Source organism: Octopus bimaculoides, chromosome 4 (assembly GCF_046866305.1).
Source record: "Octopus bimaculoides isolate indiv1 chromosome 4, ASM4686630v1, whole genome shotgun sequence".
Classification (NCBI taxonomy): domain Eukaryota; kingdom Metazoa; phylum Mollusca; class Cephalopoda; order Octopoda; family Octopodidae; genus Octopus; species Octopus bimaculoides.
Window position 1 is genome coordinate 12,512,932 of NC_142931.1, and position 24,341 is coordinate 12,537,272.

General features: G+C 38.9%; 1 protein-coding gene across 6 annotated transcripts in view; it reads right to left on the minus strand.

Moving 5' to 3' along the window:
* The window catches only part of LOC106883543 (inhibitor of nuclear factor kappa-B kinase subunit epsilon), an 84,017-nt gene that overhangs the window by 37,808 nt on the left and 21,868 nt on the right, over positions 1 to 24,341 (minus strand). For all 6 annotated transcript variants that reach the window (XM_014934607.3, XM_014934584.3, XM_089350301.1 and 3 more), the window contains exons 2-10: positions 19,408 to 19,677; positions 18,864 to 19,004; positions 15,301 to 15,430; positions 10,655 to 10,742; positions 9,476 to 9,566; positions 7,706 to 7,860; positions 5,164 to 5,274; positions 4,205 to 4,384; positions 1,267 to 1,472 (exon numbers count right to left, since the gene is read on the minus strand). In XM_014934607.3, coding sequence (XP_014790093.1) covers positions 1,267 to 1,472; positions 4,205 to 4,384; positions 5,164 to 5,274; positions 7,706 to 7,860; positions 9,476 to 9,566; positions 10,655 to 10,742; positions 15,301 to 15,430; positions 18,864 to 19,004; positions 19,408 to 19,509 — 1,204 coding nt within the window. In that variant the 5' untranslated portion in view covers positions 19,510 to 19,677. The remainder of the gene's footprint in view (positions 1 to 1,266; positions 1,473 to 4,204; positions 4,385 to 5,163; positions 5,275 to 7,705; positions 7,861 to 9,475; positions 9,567 to 10,654; positions 10,743 to 15,300; positions 15,431 to 18,863; positions 19,005 to 19,407; positions 19,678 to 24,341) is intronic.

Consider the following 24,341-nt stretch of genomic DNA (forward strand, 5'->3'; position numbering starts at 1 on the left):
GCATTATATTAAGGCATAGCTTATTAAACTCCAGATTTAGTGACTTATTATAAAACTATTGTGCCAATACATATCTAAAATTAATTCCACAAGGTCTGAAAATGCATTGAAAAATCAAACTTTAGACTTCGATAAGCTGAATGTCAGCAAAAACTGGTTAGTAAAATGTGACTTTTCTTCTACAGCAAAACCTCTTTTGGCGACAACATGCACTAAAATTTATCCAGTTAAAAGTTGTTCTTTAAAAAAAATTTTTTTATACACAAACATTTCAGTAATGTGAAATTCTTCCTCTTTTTTGTTGTGTATGTAAAACCCACCTTGTAAAAATCTACACTAACAGACAGTTTTATATGAAATCATGTTACATTAAATTATAATCATGTATTTTTACTTTTATATATATAGATAGATAGATACATAATAGAAATATTGATCTATTTAAAAAATAGAACTTGTGTTATTCAAATATTCATATACATGTCATACACACACACACACACATACACAATGTATGATCTTTAAGAATATTAACACTCTGTGCTTTTGCATGAAAACAAAAGTGCTGCCCTACAAAAATTGCTGTCAAATTGAGTGTTAGCTCTGTGTTTTTAAAGACATAAGACACCTGTTTCTGTCTCTCTGTCTCACTATAACCTTTCATCATCTGACACAAGATCATCTACTTCAATGCCCCCTCCCCTCTAAAAGGACTTTTGTCTTGCAAGTTACTTGGTGACCCTGCCAGTGCTGATGCCACATAAAAAGCATCCAGTCTGCATTGTAAAGTGGTTGGTGTTTGGAAGGGCATCCAGATGTAACAAGCTTCCGAAAACTTGCCTCACCTGAGCTTGTGCCACGTAAAAAGCACTCAGTCCACTCTGCTGGGTGTTTGGTGTTAGGAAGGGCATCCAGCCATAAAAACCCTGCCAAAACAGACACGGAAGTCTGGTGTAGGCTTCTGCCTGGCCAGCTACTGTCAAACCACCCACCCCTTGCCAGCATGGAAGGCGGATATTAAATGATGATGATGATGATGACAAAGGAATAAAAAAATTCCTTGGATTAATGTCAAGATTAAAGACACGAAGGGCATCCAACTGTGAAACAATACTTCAATAATATGTATTTGTCTAACCCATGCTAGCATAGAAAAACAAACGTAAAAATAAATATGAGTCTAATTATGCTTCTGTAACCTAAATTAGTTAACACACAGAGAGTCTCAGAAAGACTAGAGTGGTTCTTTGGAAAATGTTGACTTACCAGCATCTTCGTGGAGTGCAGAGGTTATGTTGATAGGTTGATTAGAAATAAGGATAATGGGTTTAGGAAATGAAACTGTTGAAGACTTTGTAATTGGATCATTTGGTTTTAGAGATTCTGATAATAATTGTCCTTCATATAATAACCTTTGATCTTTTAACTCAACATCACAATATGTTTCCAGTTTCTTCTGTACCTCACTGAAGCTAAAACCAAAATGTAAGAAATTAGAATCACAGTAAACTTCCCTTCCAATGTTTCTACAATAAATTTTGTTATTTGTTGCTGATACAACTTAAGCCTTTCTTGATTGTGTTTCTATTGAGGAAACTGCTTATGTGCTTCAATTGATATTAAGTATGATAAAGATTTCAGAGGCAGGGTTTACTAAGAAAAACTATATGTTGGTACATTATAATGTTGGTTTATACAGGTGCTCCCCAACCATGCTGGTTCGGGTTCAGTTCCACTGCATGACACCTTGGGCAAATGTCTTCTATTATAGTCAAGGGCTAACCAAAGCTTTGTTAATATATATGGAAGACAGGAACTGAAAGAAGCTCATCGTGTTTGTCTGTCTATATACCTATATAGTAGAAGACACTTGCCCAAGGTGCCACGCATGTGTGTGTATCTGCATGTGTGTGTATATGTGCACATGTGTGTGTATCTGCATGTGTGTGTGTATGTGTTTGTGTGTATGTCTTGACAGTATGTGATAGTTGTTAACGAGTGTCATCATTATACAAATCTTCTGTGAAAACATGTTTGACTATAGGGAAATATTACACTGTTTGAAAATAGGTGAGGGTTGGCAACAGTGAGGGTATCCAGCCATAGAAAATTTGCCTCAAAGAACTCCATCTAACCCATGCAAGCATGAAAAAGTGAAAGTTAAAATGACGATGATGTATTCATCATATCTCATAATATCATTCATGCTATAACAAGAGTTTAAAGAGGAGAAGTTTCAGGTGTGGAAGCAAGGTCTAGAATTGAAGGGCCTTAGAGTCAACCTAGCTAAAACCAAAATCCTAATAAGTAGGAAGGTAGATAAAACACAAACCCCTTCAGGTAGATGGCCCTGCTCAGTATGTAGAAAAGGAGTAGGTAGTAACTCTATAAGATGTACCCGGTGCAAGCTATGGACACATAAGAGGTGCAGCAACATCAAAGGCAGGTTAACTAGCAAGTTAGTTTTTGCTTGTGGCAGATGTTCAGGTGCAATAAAGACAGCAAACAAACAGGAAACAACTTCTATCTCATTCCAGGGTGAAAAACTAGAGGTAGTCGATAGCTTCCGCTATCTGGGCGACCAAGTTAGTAGTGGGGGTGGGTGCGCTGAAAGTGTAGCTGCTAGAATAAGAATAGCCTGGGCAAAGTTTAGAGAGCTCTTACCCCTGCTGGCGACAAAGGGACTCTCACTCAGAGTAAAAGGCAGACTGTATGACGCATGCGTACGAACAACCATGCTACATGGCAGTGAAACATGGGCTGTAACTGCTGAGGACATACGTAAGCTCGCAAGGAATGAAGCCAGTATGCTCCGTTGGATGTGTAATGTCAATGTGAATACCCGTCAGAGTGTAAGTATCTTGAGAGAAAAGCTGAACATTAGAAGCATCAGTTGTGGCGTGCAAGAGAGACGATTGCGCTGGTATGGACATGTGGTGAGAATGGAGGAGGATAGCTGCGTGAAAAAGTGCCACACCCTAACAGTTGAGGGAACCCGTGGAAGAGGTAGGCCCAGGAAGACCTGGGCTGAGGTGGTGAGGCAAGACCTTCGTACATTGGGCCTCACCGAGGCGATGACTACGGACCGAGACCTTTGGAAATGGGCTGTGCGTGAGAAGACCCGGCAAGCCAAGTAAGATCGTTGCCAGTGCCCCTGGACTGGTTCTTGTGCGGTTGGCACATGAGATGCACCATTTTGAGCGTGGCCGTTGCCAGTACCGCCTGACTGGCTCCTGTAGGATTTTCGAGCGAGATCGTTGCCAGTGCCCCTGGACTGGCTTGTGCGGGTGGCACATAAAAGACACCATTTCGAGCGTGGCCGTTTTCGTGCGGGTGACACGTAAAAGCACCCACTACACTCTCTGAGTGGTTGGCGTTAGGAAGGGCATCCAGCTGTAGAAACTCTGCCAAATCAGACTGGAGCCTGGTGTTGCCATCCGGTTTCACCAGTCCTCAGTCAAATCGTCCAACCCATGCTAGCATGGAAAGCGGACGTTAAACGATGATGATGATGATGATGGATAATCTCATGTGGTTTGAGGACTGAGTAGATTATCAAACCCATTAAGTTGTTTCTTATTTGTTCAGGTTATCCTAACTCATCTAGATTGTTAAATTAAATAAAGCATCAATACATATCAAAAGAAATGCCACTTTTGTTTCTGAGATTGGAAATTAGTTAAATCATTCTACACTCAAGTTGATATGGAAGAACATACCACCAAATTACCAAAGGGGTTTTTATACCTTCTGCTCTTCAGCAATTACTGAGATGGATGAGGACAGCTGCATAAAGAAGTGCTGAACTCTAATTGTGGAGGGTATCTGTGGAAGGGGTAGACCCAGGAAGACGTGGAACAAAGTAGTCGGAAAGGCTCTTCGGACACTGGGCCTCACTGAAGAAATGGTAAGGGACCGGGAGATGTGGTGATTTGCTGTACTTGATAAGACACATGAAGCTAAATAAAATCACTGCTTTCCACACAGTGTTCAACTGGTACTTGTTCTATCGACTCTGAAGGGATGAAAGACAAAGTCAACCTGGGTGGAATTTGAACTCAGAATGTAAAGGTGGATGAAAAGCCACTAAACACTTTGCCCAGCATGCTAAAGATTCTGCCAGCTCACCACCTTGTGTCACTGAAGATATTAAAAATGAGGTAATTAAGCAAATGAAGTAAAATGTTTAAAGATTCCCACAAACCAATCAGTTGGCTCCAAGTACAAATGAAAAATTTCTACTTTGATGGTGTCCACAACTTTTATAAGAATCTTGTTGTTGACTTCATCAGCATGTCTGAAGAATTTCTCAAATGTCCACATTTTCTGAGGGGCTTTTTCTAGTAATCCAGCTATTACTGGAAGGATCAAAGATTTGAGTTCTCTGAAAGCAAAAAGAAAGAGTGTATAAAGAAATCTCCTACAGATGTATTCATATATCATTATTGCTGTTACAGCTGTGCTGCAGCATGGCCAAAACTAAGTATTGAAAACCATTACAAGAGTAAAATAGTAATGAAGAAAGTGGAAGATAAAATAACAATCTCATACACCATTATAACTGTATCAAGTAATTTCCTAAATACTCTTTCTCTCTCTCTCACATATATATATATATATATATATTATATATATATATATATATATATATATATATATATATATATATACATACATACATACATACATATATATAAAAAATTTTATGTGAGAGAATGGGGGCGAGTGAATTTGCCGTGTGTGTGTGTGTGTGTGTGTGTGCAACAGTTGATGTATGCTTTTTCACATGGTGTATGCACATGTGTATGTATATACACACACACACACACATGTAGCATGTAAAAAGCATCCATCACACTGTTGGAGTGGTTGGTGTTAGGAAGAGCATCCAGCTGCAGAAACTATGCCAAATCAGATTGGAACCTGGTGCAGCTCCCCAGAATAGGTATTAAAACAATATATTGATATATTGTTTTAATACCACATTCTATTCTTTATTTTTTATTTATTTATTTTTTTATAATAACTTTGATAAATATACTACCTTCCTCCCCTTTGTAGCGAAATACCGCAAAGCATTTCACCCGGCGTGTTAACAATTCTGCCAACTATTCATAAAACAAGCATCGGCAGCAAAACCATAATTCCAATCATTCTACTTACTGAGACATTGCCGCTGTTTCTGGTAAATCATTGCTCCATTCAATATCTCCTCCTGGACGTTTCTGAACTCCTGACACTACACCAGACTGTTTATTTGTTAACATTTGAAGCCTGAAATGTAGAGAATCATAGGATGTACTGGCTGGTATTTTTCATGGCACCAGCATTGGTGAGGTTGCCATATAACCTGCAAGACTAAAGGGTCTTTGTAATGGAGAGTGATTATAGCAGAGAGGACTGGTTTTATGTCAGGTGTGGAAAGGTTAAAGCATGGAAGAAGAATCGTTAAAGTATACAAATCATCAAATTATGAATTAATTATTAAAATTCTAACATAACAATTTGAGATTAGAAAGGAGCAACAGGTGATCTGCTAGGACTTGAATGTTGTACTTACTCATCCCGAGCCAATTATTATTGGTTACACTAGTGTTATCTTATCCTTGTTTCAGTCAGTGGACTGTCGCCATGCTGGGGCAACATCTTGAAGAATTTTAGTCAAATGAATCGACCCCAGTACTTACTTTTTTAAACCTGGTACCTATTCTATTGGTCTCTTTTGCCAAACTGCTAAGTTACGGGGACGTAAACACATCAACACTGATTGTCAAGCAGTGGGGGGGGGGGGGGGGGACAAACACAGACACAAAGGCACATACACACATAAACGACAGGCTTCTTTCAGTTTCCATCTACCACATCCACTCACAAGGTCTTGGTTGGCCCAAGGCTACAGTAGAAGACACTTGTCGAAGGTGCCATGCAGTGGGATTGAACCTGGAACCTGTAGTTGGGAAGCAAACTTCTTAACACACAGCTACAGCTGCACCTGTTAGAGTGTTTTTTTTTCTTTTGTATCTTTCAGTCAGAAGGGAAGATGGTGTCCATGACCTGTTACAGGGCCTTTGAGACAGATGAGAGGGAGTGAGATATCCTCAAACCAAAGACCTAGCTCAAATGTTTCCAACAGAATGAACTCTACAAAAGGTAGCTGTGGTGCCAAGTGATGGTGTTGTCACGAGGTGTGGTTCTGAGTGAAAGATGTGAGATGCTGGTTGTTTGAGTTGGGTTCAGGTTGCATATAATGAATGCACAACATTCTCTTTTACTCTTTTACTCGTTTCAGTCATTTGACTGCAGCCATGCTGGAGCACCGCCTTTAGTCAAGCAAATCGATTCTATAGGTCCCTTTTGCCCAACCGCTAAGTTACAGGGATGTAAACACACCAGTATCGGTTGTCAAGCGATGTTGGGGGGGACAAACACAGACACAAACATATACACACACATACATACATATATACATATACATATATATATATATATATATATATATATATATATATATATATATATATATATGACGGGCTTCTTTCAGTTTCTGTCTACGAAATCCACTCACAAGGCTTTGGTCAGCCCGAGGCTATAGTAGAAGACACTTGCCCAAGGTGTCACGCAGTGGGACTGAACCCAGAACCATGTGGTTGGTAAGCAAGCTACTTACCACACAGCCACTTCTGCACCTATTCATGAATAATTAATAGAATTTTATTTCATCACACAAATATTTTCCATGTTGGTTGTGAATTAAAAATGTGACAACAAAGTTTACAAACTGGAAGGACAATTCTGTAGCTTTTACAAATAGTTGATTAAGAAGGATCTATAATTAAATTGCCAAAATAAGAGAAAATAAACACAAGACCCAGCAAGGCAAGTGAGACCATAACCCGTGGTCTTTACCAGCCCACTTATATGTACCTTTCCTTCTTTGGACACAAAACTCTGCTTGCAAAGACCTGTTGAGGCAATCGAAATCAAAATCGAAAATTGAACCTAATTCATTGACTGGCACCCATGCCAACCTTCCTTCATTGGACACTAAACTTAGCTTTCAAAGACCTGTTGGGGCAAGTGAGATCAAAACTGAACCAAAATCGATGACTGGCACCCATGCCAGTGGAGCGCTAACAGCACCATCCGAGTGGGATCACTGCCAGAGCAGCGGCCTCGCTTCCGTGCCGGTGGCACGTAAAAAGCACCATTTGAGCACGATCGTTTCCAGCTTCGCTTTACTGGCACTTGTGCCGGTAGCATGTGAACAAAAACATTGGACTGACTCCTGTGCAGGTGGCACGTAAAAAAACACCATTTTTAGTGTGGCCGTTGCCAGTACCGCCGGACTGGCCCTCGTGTTGGTGGCACGTAAAAAGCATCCACTACACTCTCGGAGTGGTTGGCGTTAGGAAGGGCATCCAGCTGTAGAAACTCTGCCAGATCAGATTGGAGTCTGGTGTAGCCATCTGGTTTGCCAGTCCCCAGTCAAATCGTCCAACCCATTCTAGCATGGAAAGCGGATGTTAAATGATGATGATGATGATGATGATGATGGGTTCATGTCAACAAACTGTAGCTGCTGTTTAGGTTGAGTCACCAAGAAATTTTGATGGAAGGTTTTTTTTTGTACAATCTGAAGGAGGATGCTATCAAAAGAACTTACAGAAATGTAAATTATTCAAGAAAAAAAAACAGGAATACTTACATATCAATCCGATTTTCACGACCTCCATATGGTATGAACGGAGGAATTCCAGTTGCTGAATGGTATAGTGTGGCACCAAGACTCCAAAGATCAGCAGAAGCAGTAAACGACTGCTTTGATCTTTCAAAAAATACAGCCTGATAGATGTCTGGATGCTAAAAAAGAATGAAAAAGATCAGAAGAAACGTAAAAGAAAAGAAGAAAAAAAAACTCCAGAAAATTTACAAATGGCGCAGGAGTGGCTGTGTGGTAAGTAGCTTGCTTACCAACCACATGGTTCCGGGTTCAGTCCCACTGCATGGCACCTTGGGCAAGTATCTTCTACTATAGCCTTGGGCCGACCAAAGCCTTGTGAGTGGATTTGGTAGATGGAAACTGAAAGAAGCCCATTGTATATATTTATATTATTATATGATCGAACACCACGCATCCTTTTCCAAGTAAGTTTTATCTTAATAATTACGATGCGCACTCTTCTACTATCTCTCTCCCTCTCTTGTTCTTCATCCTTTCTGTTTTTCTCTCCCACCCTTTCCCTATTCTTTTCTCCCTTTCACTGTTCCCTCTCTCTCTCTCTCACTCTTCCTCCTTGACTCTCTCTTCGCTGACACGTGACAAAAGGGGATCTCTCTTTCTGTCCATTTCCTTCCTAAAGAAAAGACGTGCCTTTTCGTGTCTCCTCTCATGGTCGTCTACCTAGCGTTCATAATAATTTTTCTATCGTCTTGGCTCAACAGCCCTCACCGCTTGTTTTTACTGTCTTGTTCTCACTGTCCTGTTCTTGTTAACACTTTCACCTTCTGCAAAAAATCCCAAATGTTATTTAATTTGCTTTGCGGAAAGGACTGTTTTAACGAGGTTGGGTCTTGTCCTTACCTTCGAAATGCAGAGTAGATGGAACAGGGACAACTGATGAAGGGGTATACTCTTTATGTTGCAGGTCCCGTTTCTCTTTCTTTTTCATTGTTCGAAAAATGTTCGTTTTCTATGTTTTCGTTTCTCATTGTGTTTAACATTTTTTTGATGTCTTGTACCCATATATGCATGTATATATACCTATATTTATATATTATTTATATTATTATTTATATATATATGTATGTGTGTATATATGTTTATGTGTTTGTGTTTGTCCCCCCCCCCCAACATTGCTTGACAACCGATGGTGGTGTGTTTACATCCCCGTAACTTAGCAGTTCATTTGACTGCGGCCATGCTGGAGCACTGCCTTTAGTCAAACAAATCAACCTCAGGACTTATTCTTTGTAAGCCTAGTACTTATTCTATTGGTCTCTTTTGCTGAACCGCTAAGTCACGGAGACATGAGCACACCAACATTAGTTGTCAAGTGATGGTGGGGGGATAAACACAGACAAACAGACACACATACACGAAGGGCTTCTTTCAGTTTCCATCTATCAAATCCACTCACAAGGCTTTGTTGGCCTGAGGCTGTAGTAGAAGACACTTGCCCAAGGTGCCATGCAGTGGGACTGAACCCAGAACCATGTGGTTGGGAAGCAAGCTACTTACCACACAACCACTCCTGCAGCTATATAATTCTTTTTACACCATCCCATCTGAAACCACCCTTGGTTCAATGACACAAATTCCCTGTTTAAAATAATCTGAACAGAACACCATGCAGTTGTGAAGCAAGTTTCTTAACTACACAGTCACATCTGTTCCTAATAACTAAACTAAAACCATGTGGGAAAAAAATCTTTAAGATAAATAAATAGGACAGATGAGAAATAAAAAAGAACAAACCAGATATTCTTCAGTTCCAACCAATGACATGAATTCTTCTTCATCTTGAAGTGGTTTTGCACAACCAAAGTCAGTAAGTTTATATACAGTTCTAGAAAGAAGAAGAAGATTTAGAGAGCATAACAATCAGAATGGTTTCCTCATTCATATTCTCTTGCCTCCCACTACTCCTCAGCTTTACACCTTTGTACTTCTACAAACTAAAATTTACATCACTGTTCAACATTTGTAGCATTTGTCTATGGGTCTCCAGATTCTGAGTTCAAATCTCAATAAAGTCACTTTACCTTTTATTGATCTAGGGTTGGTAAATTAAGTACCAGTGACGTACCTGGGTTTATCTAACTGACTGTGTTCACCCACTGAATTTATAGTCTTGCATTCATTAATTCATCTAATATCTGTCTTTCTGTGTGAGCAGATGTTCAGACAGGGAAATATTTTGAGGCAGGATTTTACGACTGGATGCACTTCCTGTCACCAACCATCACCCTTTTTTCACAGATAAGGTTTCTTTTTTATTCTGATGTCTTCAAAACAGCAGAGCAATTGGTCATAATGTCAACATGGAATGACAAGCTGATTAGCAGTTTGTTGAAGCAGTGAAAATGTAGAATATCAACATTTCACGCACATTCACACGTGTGTGCACATGTGCCCACATGCACACACACACACAATAACTTTGCAGTTTCTACTTAACAAATTGCCTCACAAGGCATTGGTCAGCTTGTCACTTTTATGTGGTCCCCAGACCATATTAAGCAGTTTTAAAAATTTATACACCTGTATTTAATAACTGTTGAAGAAATATATTACAAGTTAGTTATTGTCTCTGTGTAATTTACTAAAGAACGTGGTAGAATCTGTTTTACAGCTAAATGGGCTGTTTTCTATAGGTGTAGACAAGCTTAAGGGAATTCAGAATGTGTAACATGATATTGGCTAAATTAACACAAGTAAATAAACATATTAACATTTGAATAAATTAACATAAGCAGGACAAAAAATTAACATACAAAGATAAAACAAAGAAGCCAAAAAATACAGTCAAGTCAAAAACAAATAGGTTTGAAAGAATATAGAAACAATACAATTTGTATAAACTATATATATATATATATATATATATATATATATGTATATAGGTATGTATATGTGTGTATGTATGAAACTTACTTTCTTTCATTTTGACATCGCAATATATTCGGTGGTTTGATATCTCTATGTACAAATCCATTTTTACGTAAATGTTTCATACCACAAACTGGTAATATAACGAAAACAAATAATAAAAAAATAAACTAAAAAAAAACAAGAACAACAACAACAACAACAAATCAATATGTTAAACATGGATTGCTACAACGAATGCACCCAGTCCACACCCTATTATTTATGCACCCAGTGTGCCTTCAGTTTAAATGTAACCAGAACATTCTGTAAAGTGATTGGTGATAGGAAGGGCATCCAGCCTTAGAAACTAGGCCAAATCTTGAAATGCACACATCAGATCAGGTGTGGGGATCATGCGCCATTGCAGCCCATTGATTGGATATACCATTTGTTGGTATATTCTCAGGTTCTCCCAGGTGACCCGTCAAAAGCAGCATCCCAGTCAGTCCCCTTCTCCATGAGTTATCTCCTCATCTGTCATAACAATGTGGCATATGGTGGACCAACATGAGCTGTAAACCCAGCTGGATCCTCCATGAAGAGAACACAGCAGGGTCTAACTTGGAAAACTGAGCAGGCACTCCATAATCATACAAGTAACAATATGCATCCATCCCAGTTCCAGAACCCCCCCGCCACATTCTACATGTTGACAAACATTTCAACAGCAAATATGCGGTGTGTATCAGTCCAAACCATGATGGTAACTGAAAAATACTTTCCCAAAAACCAGTAAAACATCAGCTACATGAAGACAACACAATCACCTACTTAACTTCATTGGTAACTGTTATGTTTCAAGCTACTGCTATCTAGCACCTTCGGATAATCTCTACTCAACTGCTACTCGACTGCTTCTCAACAGCTACTCGACTGCTACTCAACACACCTACCATGGCCAGACTACCTCTATTTATATGTCTTGGGAGATCCTACTTCTTCGCCTGGGGGCGTCGACACAACAGTATCACACCAATTGCTGTATAAAATATGGGAGGTTGTGAGCCTCGAGAACCAGTGTTCTCAACCATTTTTACCTTTGGGCCCCTTTGACTATTCTATTCCGGTGGATCCCTAAAGCCATTTGCTGTTTAAAAACTAAATCTTGTAGATGCTTCTTTCAAAATTCCTATTTTGTTTTTTACTCATTTAATTGTGGAAGCTGAACTACGTAAAATGTCAGAGAGAGAAACCTACTTGTTTTTTGCAATAAATAACATAACTCTGTCATGCTGAAAAGTTTTATTCAGCAAGTGTTATAAAGGTAACTCTGAATAGCACATGAAAAGTAATCAATAGCTGCATAGATTATTGCATAATGTTGCAAGATTAATTATGTTGAACTAACATGAAACAATTGTAAACTGAAGTAGCAAAACAATTTGCTCACTCTATTCTTTTTATTTAATTATATTCTTTTATTATAAAAACTACCAAGTAACTATCTCAAAATCCACAAATATTCATTTGCGGATTTTCAGATATTTGCTTCGGATAACAAATGATCTCAAGTTTACAATTTTGCTGCATGGGCAATATCTGTGAATGAGCTTAATACAGTAGAGACCAGAGTCATATACGCCATTGTGTGTGTGTGTGTGTGTGGGGGGGACATGGCTCTTCTCATCAAAAACTTGATGGCTTATGTTAAGTAGGATTACTGATGTACAAGTAAATATCTAGTCTTGAACATGTATTTTAATTAAGAACTACACTACAGATATTTTCTCTTGAGTATCACTTGAATATTAAAACTCAGCATTCTAAGCAGTTTGCAACAAAGAATAATAAACAGCACTAGAGTAGGTGACGAGAGTTAATGACAGCTAAGTGGATTAGTCACAAACACAATGCAGACTTTGTGAAAGAAGATGGACTGCTTAATGTACATTTAACCATCTGTACGACCATGTCATAATGTGGTACATTTATCATCATCCTCATCGTTATTTTAACATTCACTTATCCATGCTTGCATGACTCAGACAGAATTTGTTGAAGGAGAATTTCTACAGCCAGATGCCCTCCCTGTTGCCAACCCTCACATGTTTCCAAATAAGGTAACATTTCCCCCTGGCCAGACTACTTTCCACAGAAGATTGGAAATGAAGAACACTGCTTGTATGATGGTGACATTCATTTACAACTATTACATGATGTCAAAGCAAGGAGACACTAACATAAACATCTATCTATCTATGTAACTATATATGTATGTGTGCGTGTGTGCATATAAATATTCACACAAAGGGCTTCTTTCAGTTTTTATCAACAAAATCCAGTCACAAAGCTTTGGTTTGCCTTGTGTAAAAAACATGTCCAAAGTGCCACACAACAAGACTGAACCTGAAACCATGTGGTTGGGAAGCAAAGTTCTTACCACAAAGCCACGCCTGTACCTCATGTTGAACTGAATTTAATTTAGTAGTCTATACAATTTATGGAGCTTCAAAGCTCTGCTAAATAAAATACAGACAAATATAGTCATTTAGTGTAGGAAGATGAAGAAATCTAAGCAACATAACAGTTGATTCCTTCATAATGTGTCCACTTTCAATGAGTTAAACGAAAATATGAGTCATGGAATTGGTTCAACAGAGGCAAACTAATCAATACAAGTCATTTAATGGTTGAAATGGTTGACATTTCTCATTATAATTACTTCATAATCTGGCATTGATGACAACAACAACAATAGAAAGAAAAAATCTATTTTGACTCCACTAACCATATCTACAGTTAAAGAAACCTGAAGAGGGAGTAATACAGATTATTGCCAGGAATACTGCAAAAGCAAACCCAAATTTCCAGTTTTCCATCATGCTAATAATACTGTTACTACTACTACTACTACTACTACTACTACTACTACTACTACTACTACTACTACTACTACTACTAATAATAATAATAATAATAATAATAATAATAATAATAATAATAATAATAATAATAATAATAATAATAATAATAATAATAATGCAAACTATCAAAACATTGAGTATTTTGATGGGTTGTGGTTTCATACAACTTGCTGCAGTGAACTGTACCTACCTATTGCCCTATTTCTACTTCAGCAAAATAAGCTAACATCATTTAATTGCTTTGAGCTATAAATATTTTATGGCTGTGGTAACTGGATTTTTAAAAATCTATTTATAACTAGTTGTTTTTGAGTTCAAGCTGATGAGACAGTAATAAAAATGAAAAAAATAGACAAACTATGACCATGTTTGCTCATAATTTTGATCATTAACTCTTCAACCTTTCTTTCCCAACAAAACTAAAACATGCTAAAATGTGTTAACATACACCAAAACCACTGTATTTGATAGCATATAAAATGTATTTTTTCTATAAAAATGTCTTGAAAATCACTCCATGTCCTACATGCGCAGTTTGGCTGATATTACATGCTTTAATGAACTAAAAAACTTTTCCTTGAATACGTACTGCTAAAATCAGGGAGTGTCTAACAATGCATATGCATTTTTTTATGCTATCAAGTACAGTAATTTAATATTCACAAGAGCAAATATGCAAACATACACAACGTATATCAGAAATTAAAATAATGAACAATAAGTTGACACTAATATCACAAAAGCCTGCCAGTAGTTATGTTCAATATCTTTTAGCACATAATCTCCATTACATCTGTTTCTTAACCCTTTCATTACCACATTTTGGTTGAAACACACCATCTTTGATTTAATTAATTTTGAGTATTGTGAAGAATTTAGGAAAATAACCTTGTCAAAATTACAGTCTTTGATGGTATATAAGACAAACTTTTTTTAAAAAGAAAATGTTTCAAAAAAATGCCCCCTGGGTCTGTATATGAAGCTGAGTCCATATTACATGCTTCAATCATCATCATCATTTAACGTCCGCTTTCCATGCTAGCATGGGTTGGACGATTTGACTGAGGACTGGCGAACCAGATGGCTATGCCAGGCTCCAATCTGATCTGGCAGAGTTTCTACAGCTGGATGCCCTTCCTAACGCCAACCACTCCGAGAGTGTAGTGGGTGCTTTTACGTGCCACCGGCATGAAGGCCAGTCAGGAGGTACTGGCAACGGCCACGCTCAAAATGGTGTATTTTACGTGTCAATGTACTAAAACTATTTTTTTCTGAATGCGTGTAGTTGAAATTGAGGCATCTTTTATGCTATCAAATACCCATGCTAGTGCCACATAACAAGCACCTGTGCTCGTGCCACGTAAAGAGCACCTGTGCTGGTACCATGTAAAAAATACCTGTGTTGGTGCCACAAATAAAGCACCCATGCTGGTGCCATGTAAAAATCACCCAGTACACTCTGTAAAGTAGTTGGTGTTAGGAAAGGCATCCGACCATAGAAACCATGCCAAAACAGACAACTGGAGTCTGGTGTAGCAGTTCTCTGGCTTGTTAGCTCCTATCAAACTGTCCAACCTCTGTCAGACAATAAATAATGATGATGATGAGGAAATACGGTAAGCTAGTGTTTAGAACATAAACGAACAAGAAATTTTGAAGGAAGATTTTAATTTCATTTATTTTATAATGAATTTTATATTATAGGACCAGGTGTAGTCCAGATGGGTTGGTATCAAAAGGGTTAATTCTTACATGGCAAATAGACTTTGACAAAGTAGTACTTACCAATGTCATGAAAAAATATTAAAAATTCCTCATCACTTAAACCATTGTAATTTTCTGGTTCCCTTAAGAAGTTAGATAATGATCCACCACTACAGAATTCTGTGACCAAAACCTGATTTCCTCTAAGGTTCTGTAATAAACATATATATATTGTTTATTATGGTATGTATTTATTAAAACATATATATTTATATACTACAGCAGTTAAAAATAGTTAGAGAAATTATAGTTGTTGTTATTGTTGTTAGTAAGCTTCTGTGTCAACTCTGAGCAAACAGATCTATGAGTGAAGGCATTCCAGTTGTGACCATCCCATATTTTGGAGGGTGGCAAGCACCTAGAATTAATTCTATGTCATTACTTCCTCAGATACTGAACGTTAGTGCCAAAGTAACCCCTGACTGACTGTGGCACTGCCATCTCTCTGTACTACTCAACAAAGTTGCTTATCCTCTCACCACAATCATGCCAAGGAAACAAGGGGCTTTGAAAATCAATCACTATAGGGAGTGAACTAGTGACTCCTATTCCACATCTAACTCACTAGTAAACTGTGGACCTAGTCTCCAAAATCTTGGGAATATTCTCAACAATGAGTAAAAATTGCTAATGACATTATATACAGGGTGTGGTGAATAAACTGTCATCTAAATTACGCAAAAATGAAAATAACACTGACATCTCATGTTAACAGATATCATCATCATCGTTTAACGTCCGCTTTCCATGCTAGCATGGGTTGGACGATTTGACTGAGGACTGGTGAAACCGGATGGCAACACCAGGCTCCAATCTAATTTGGCAGAGTTTCTACAGCTGGATGCCCTTCCTAACGCCAACCACTCAGAGTGTAGTGGGTGCTTTTACGTGTCACCCGCACGAAAACGGCCACGCTCGAAATGGTGTCTTTTATGTGCCACCCGCACAAGAGCCAGTCCAGGGACACTGGCAACGATCTCGCTCGAAAACCCTACAAGGCCAGTCAGGCGGTACTGGCAACGGTCACGCTCAGGATGGTACATCTTATGTGCCACCCGCACAAGAGCCAGTCCAGGGGCCCTGGCAACGTTCTCACTTGGCTTGCCGGGTCTTCTCACGCACAGCACATTTCCAAAGGTCTCGGTCAGTAGTCACCGCCTCGGTGAGGCCCAATGTTCAAAGGTCTTGCCTCACCACCTCAGTCCAGGTCTTCCTGGGCCTACCTCTTCCACGGGTTCCCTCAACTGTTAGGGAGTGGCACTTTTTCACGCAGCTATCCTCATTCATTCTCACCACATGTCCAAACCAGTGCAATCGTCTCTCTTGCACACCACAACTGATGCTTCTTATGTTCAGCTTTTCTCTCAAGATACTTACACTCTGATGGGTATGCACATTTACATTACACATCCAGCGGAGCATACTGGCTTCATTCCTTGCGAGCTTACGCATGTCCTCAGCAGTCACAGCCCATGTTTCACTGCCATGTAGCATGGCTGTTCGTACACATGCGTCATACAGTCTGCCTTTTACTCTGAGTGAGAGTCCCTTTGTCGCCAGCAGAGGTAAGAGCTCTCTAAATTTGGCCCAGGCTAAAGAGTAAATTTATTCAATAAAATCGCCATTGGCTTCAACCACAGTCTCCAGACGACTTCAGAATCTCTTACAACTCTTCTGGAGAGTCTCCTTGTTTAAGTTGGTGAATGCTGCCATAATCCTTGCCTTCAGTTTGTCTTTGGTGTTACAAGGAGTTTTGTTGGTCTCTCACTCAACTGTGCTCCACACATAATAATCAAGGGGGAGTTAGATGGCCAGATTTTAGGGGTGATGTTGTTGCAGAAATTATCTGACAGTCATGATTGGGTTCTCTTGCTTGTGTGGCATGGGACAGAGTCCTGTTGCCAGACATAAGGTTTTCCAGCAGCCACCCTCTTGACCCAGCGCAACACAACCTCCTCTAGGCACTTGATGTAAGTCTCCATGTTGAGTCTGAGACTGTATGGGAAGATGAATGGAGGCATAACGTTGCCATCACTAGTGATCACTCCAAACACCATGATGTTGACTGGATGTTTGATTTTTATGCCCACAGATTGACACCCAAACACTCTGAAATGTTTGTATTGGAGCTTCTGGGACGAATGCCAAGTAGTACAGCAAATCATTTCCAAAATTTCTGGCAGAGTGAATTGTGTCATGGTGCTGATTTTCTCACAGACAGTGTCCAACTGACCCTACTATACTGTGTAGTTAATAAAATCAAAAAGAAACAATGCGCATGTGTGAAATTAAAAAAACAAAATGGCAACAATTTACCCATCACACCCTGTTATCTGCCCTTTATTTAAGACTGTTGGGGTACTATTTGTAGCAGATTTGGTTGCTATTTCAAGCTCATTTGTAGGCCTGAAATAATAGTAATACATCACTGGATGAACAAGCTCTTAAAACTTCATAAGGGTGGGCAGAAATGATAACAACATTGTCATCATCATCATTGCCACTGCCAGCAGCAGCAGCAGTAGCGCCGCCACCAGTCTCTGCTTGCATAGTTTCTACAGGTGGATGTCCTTCCTAATACCAACCACTCTACAGAGTACACTGGGTGCCTTTTCATAGCACTGGCACCAGTGAAGCCGTAGTGTTGAGGAAGGAAGCTTCATGCCAACTGTTGAAAGACTAAAGTATGATAGAGGGACAGGCACAGGTGTATTGCTATAGAGGAGGAGGGTTTGAGGGTGGGTAGAAATTGCTGGAAGGGAGACAAAAGAAGCGGTGAGTATAAGATAGAATAAGGAGAGAGGATTGGGAAGAATGGGTGGGTAAGTTCATAAGAGAATGAGAGGAAAGTGACAGATGGAGGTAGGAGTGACTGTAATGAACGATGAACAAAGGTGGGGTTGTGGTCAGAGATAAATATCTGTTAAGGAGTGGGAGGTGATAAGTGTCTGTGCAGAAAAGATGGACAGCAGCAGTTATGGTAAATGGAGATAAATTAAGCATTTTTGAGTTTCTGTCTACCAAATTTGCTACAATAGAAGACTGAAAAAATATACTGAAGTCTATTGTGTTTGTTGTTGGCACTCCGTCGCTTACGACATCGAGGGTTCCAGTTGATCCGATCAACGGAACAGCCTGCTCGTGAAATTAACGTGCAAGTGGCTGAGCACTCCACAGACACGTGTACCCTTAACGTAGTTCTCGGGGATATTCAGTGTGACACAGTGTGACAAGGCTGGCCCTTTGAAATACAGGTACAAGAGAAACAGGAAGAAAGAGTGAGAGAACGTTGTGGTGAAAGAGTACAGCAGGGTTCACCACCATCCCCTGCCGGAGCCTTGTGGAGCTTTAGGTGTTTTCGCTCAATAAACACTCATAACGCCTGGTCTGGGAATCGAAACCGTGATCCTATGACCGCGAGTCCGCTGCCCTAACCACTGGGCCATTGCGTCTCCACTACAGACGTCTATATGATTAAGTAAAAACCTTTGAAAGCAGTGCTCCAGCATGGGGGTAGTCCAATGATTGAAACTGGTAAATAATAATAATAACAATAATGCTATGTGATGCAACAGATACATTACCTCTCTTTCCACAGAGTAAAATGTGACTATGTTGGGATGTTGAAGTTGGAGAAGAGCTTCTGTTTCTCTTTGGAAAGAAACAGACAGATTTTTGTGGTATTGGATGTTGAGTATTTTTAGTGCACGTACTTCTCCAGTCAGCTGGAAAAAAGACAAGAAACAATAAGAAATATAGGTGTTATCAAATCAAAATTATTATTATCATCATCATCATCATCATCATCATCATCATTGTTTAACGTCCGCTTTCCATGCTAGCATGGGTTGGACGATTTGACTGAGGACTGGTGAAACCGGATGGCAACACCAGGCTCCAATCTAATTTGGCAGAGTTTCTACAGCTGGATGCCCTTCCTATTATTATTATTATTATTATTAGTAGTAGTAGTAGAAATGATGCACCTTGTCCAAACACACACAATGCACTGCCTGGTTCAGAAATCGAACCCAGAACCTTATGATCATGAGAACAAGACTCTTACCACTAAGTCACACATCTTCATATATGTATACAGACATAAAAACAGAAGCCCTAATGTCTTACCTTATTATAACCTTTGTAAACTTCACAAGTTGAACCGTGTGCCACCAAGTCCTCCTTATAGTAAACATGATGTGTAGTTTTCAGCATCTGCTTTTGAGCCATTTTATATAAAATATACTATGAAGCCAGTACTAAATTCTACAGTTTCTTAATTATCTTTTTACTCAGCATGGGGCTCACATGTAGACTTTTGTATCATAGTCAAACACTTGGTAATGTTACTGTTCTCTTGGCACTGGTCTGATCTGGGGATTCTTGGGTTTGGGACCCCTGGAATGAAAAAAAAAAAATGAAAAAAAAATAGAAATGAAACTTTTTAAGATAGTGGTCTTGACAGTTGTTTTGTTATAATCTTTACCTTAAATGAGCAAAAAGTACACGTGGTTCCCCCTAACAGATGCAGCTATTACAAGGGAGATAACCATTTCATCATACAATGAAGTGGGATTATAAATTTGAAATTAAGGAATTATAAGGAAAAAGATGCATAAAATTTACATACTTAATGATTTTGTTCACTTAATACAAAGTACTTAAAATTTCTAGATGTTGGTAATCATGTCTAGCGCTATTTCATTCCTTTTAGAAATCATCAACATGGTATAACTTGTGACTTATTTATTAAACATTTTCTGAAGTGAGACATTTCATTAAAGATGGAAATAATTACAGTCTGGAGGAAATTCATGGAATGTGTTCTTTTTTCTTTTCTTCACAGAACATACAACTTCACAAGTCATTTTCTGATGTATTCTTTATGGTGTAGACATTTGTTTTAAGCTGTTATTTTTTCGTGGTATTTCTTTATGCATGTAGTGGAACAGATATTTATTTATAAAGATGCAAACCATGACCATTGGCAACAGTTTAAAAAATAGATTTTCATGAAATCACAATTAGAATCTTTTTCATGAAATCACAATTAGAATCTTTTTCATGAAATTACAATTAGAATCTTTTTCATGAAATCACAATTAGAATCTTTTTCATGAAATTACAATTAGAATCTTTTTCATGAAATTACAATTAGAATCTTTTTCATGAAATCACAATTAGAATCTTTTTCATGAAATTACAATTAGAATCTTTTTCATGAAATCACAATTAGAATCTTTTTCATGAAATTACAATTAGAATCTTTTTCATGAAATTACAATTAGAATCTTTTTCATGAAATCACAATTAGAATCTTTTTCATGAAATTACAATTAGAATCTTTTTCATGAAATTACAATTAGAATCTTTTTCATGAAATCACAATTAGAATCTTTTTCATGAAATTACAATTAGAATCTTTTTTAGGCCCAGGAAGACCTGGGCTGAGGTGGTGAGGCAAGACCTTCGTACATTGGGCCTCACCGAGGCGATGACTACGGACCGAGACCTTTGGAAATGGGCTGTGCGTGAGAAGACCCGGCAAGCCAAGTAAGATCGTTGCCAGTGCCCCTGGACTGGTTCTTGTGCGGTTGGCACATGAGATGCACCATTTTGAGCGTGGCCGTTGCCAGTACCGCCTGACTGGCTCCTGTAGGATTTTCGAGCGAGATCGTTGCCAGTGCCCCTGGACTGGCTTGTGCGGGTGGCACATAAAAGACACCATTTCGAGCGTGGCCGTTTTCGTGCGGGTGACACGTAAAAGCACCCACTACACTCTCTGAGTGGTTGGCGTTAGGAAGGGCATCCAGCTGTAGAAACTCTGCCAAATCAGACTGGAGCCTGGTGTTGCCATCCGGTTTCACCAGTCCTCAGTCAAATCGTCCAACCCATGCTAGCATGGAAAGCGGACGTTAAACGATGATGATGATGACAATTAGAATCTTTTTCATGAAATCACAATTAGAATCTTTTTCATGAAATTACAATTAGAATCTTTCAATCAGAGATGGTTACTCTAAAAGTCGCAGCTATTACTAGAAAGATAATCATTTTATCATATGAAACAAGATCATAAATTTGAAATTGAAATTGAGGAATTATAAGGAAAAAGATGCATAGCATTCACATATTTACTTTTGCTAAGTCTTTGCTTGTAAATCAAATAATAAGAGAGGACATATGGAAAGACCTCTTCATAGAAGAAAAAAACAAAACAAAACAAAACCTCAAACCAAAGCAGTCTCTTGCAAGTGAGTATTGCTTGGTAAGCAGACATAGACTTCCTCTCAACCCTCTCACTCTTGAGCCTGTAAAATATCCAGGCTGACAGTTGGAGAAAGGGCTGTGTTAGCATCTGGCTAGAAGTCATTATAGGTGAATAGATTCGAACAATGTGAAATGAAATGCCTTGCTTAAAAGCCCAATGTACTTCCTGGTGCACAATTTGAACCCAATGATCTTACAATTATGAAACAACTACCCTTACCTCTAGGCCACATACCTGAAAGAAGACATGTAAACTTACCTCTATAACCTTACAATTTCAAACATGTATATATGTATGTGGGTTTGTGTCTCCTAGTTTTGATGAATGTGATAGATGTAAATGAGCCTGTCCCATAAGCAATGTTAATTTCAACCAGTTTGTGGAAACATGTGAGGATTGGTGACAGGAAGGGCATCTGATCTTAGAAAATATGCCTCAATGAATTCCATGCATTGTAAAGTGGATGTTAAAACAAATATTTCTAGGAGTGGCACAAGGCTACAAATTTGGAGGAAGAGTCAAGTCAAATCAACCGACCCCACTATTTGACTGATGTTTATTTAACGAAACCTTAACAAGGATGAAAAACAGTGGGATTTGAACTTAGAATGTAACTAAATACTCAGAGGTATGTTACCAGCTACCGTAATGACTCCACCAAGCCAATGCTCTGCATCCTGCAAGATGATGTCAAGTCTTTGGAGATCTTCCTTAATCAAGGGCTACAATGGGGCCTTCTCCAACCTGCAGCTGTTGTATTGAATGAGAGTAAGGCCATGGGAGGATCATATGGCAGGAGGCAGAGGACATGTCCACATCATGCAACAAATCGCTATGAGGCAGAAGGCTGTGAGCTGATGCATGTTGGAAATGTGATAGTACCATCTAATGCTCTTGATGGTTCACAGAGCTTTGCTATTGAAGCCATTGATCCGCTTTACAAAAGTTTTCATGATGGGCCACATTTCTGCTCCAGAGAGAAGAGAGGAGCAGCCCAATGTGCTGTAGATGCAGAGCTTCATCTTCTGGGAGACAGAGCAGTGGCACCAAAGGGGCTTCCACAGAGAGTACATGACCCCAGCACCCAGACCACATAGCATCTTTAAAAATTCCATGATTCCTGAAATTCACCAACACTACTCCTGATGTGCCTATGCTCTCATGACTTTCATAATGCTCACTTTTCTACTTTCTGCTAGTTCCTTTCTTTACTTGACTTTCTGTCTGCTTTCTGCCCCTCTTATAAATATAATGTTTTCTTGTGAGTACCTGAGCACTGTATACAATAAGGTGCTAGAATCATTAGCATGCAGGACGAAATGCCTTGCAACATTTCTTCTGGTTTTACTTTCTGAGTTTGAATTCTCCCAAGGTCGATTCTGTCTTTCATAATTTCAAAGTTGATAAAGTAAGTACCAGCTAAGCATTAGGGGTCAAGTTTTCATGATGCGCCACATTTCTGAAGGGGTTAATCAGCTACTCCCTTCACCCAGAATTTCAGGCCTTGTGTCTAGGTAGAAAGGATTATTATTATTGATTTAGAGAGCAGAGCATGCTATCAAAGTGATGCTGAAGTACAAATATACAAATCCCAATGTACCCATTGTGACTACGCATCTGATAAGGGTACACCAGGCACATGCATTACAACCATATGTACACGAAATAGTAACCTCATATCAAGACGAACAGTGCATGAGCTTGCAGGTGGGGCCCAGTTAGAATTTTCTTCAGCTCAAGTAGCCCATCCCACTCAAAAGGTCCTTGAATAAGGGTTAAGAGTGATGAATGAAACACCTATGTTCCTAGGGTGAATAATTCAAACATCAAAGAATCCCTCTCAACACATGGCTATGTTGCTCTACCACCAGAGATGCACATATTATCAGCCAATAAGGGACATGCACAAATGGTTAAGGTCAGGAAACTGACAGGCAAATCTGCAATATTTTACAGAGTGGCAGGCTGGCAGAATTGTTAACATGGCGGGTGAAATGCTTAGCAATGTTTTGTCTGCAGTGACATTCTGAGTTCAAATTTGCTTTTCATCCTTTCAGGGTCAATTAAATAAGTACCAGTTACGCACTGGGGTCGATATAATCGACTTAATCCCTTTGTCTGTCCCCCCTATGTTTAGCCCCCTGTGGGCAATAAAAAAATATTTTACATGTACATGTTAACACTTCCAATCAGTTAAGATCACAAGCCATGGGAGCTACTGCCTGGTCCTGCATCAGAGCATTTATGATTATTTTATTTTAGTCGTTACTTAGCCCAGATCAACCTTCATCCTATAGACTTAAAATTCTCTCCATTTTCTTAAAATTGTAGGGTGTGACTCAAAGAAGATTTGGCAGCTATTTCTAGCAAGTTGGGCTACCAGCAGGTCGAACATAGCCAAGCATGTATATAGCTGATTATTATGTTGTTGACTCTCATTGAATTGTCTATCTATGTGTTTCAGTCGTTAGACTCAGGCCATACTGGCGCACCACCTTGAAGAATTTTAGTCAGTCGAATCACCCCCCACCCACCAGTACTTACTCTATCGGTCTCTTTTGCGGAACCGCTAAACTACGGGACATAGCCGCCCCCCATATATATATATATATATATATATATATATATATATATATATATATATATATATATATATATATATATATATACTAGCAGAAATACCCGGCGTTGCCCGGGTTAAAGAGAATAATGAAATCTAAAAACGCCGTCTAGACTACGCATCATCTTTATATATAGAGATGTATATACACACACGCACCCAAACACACGT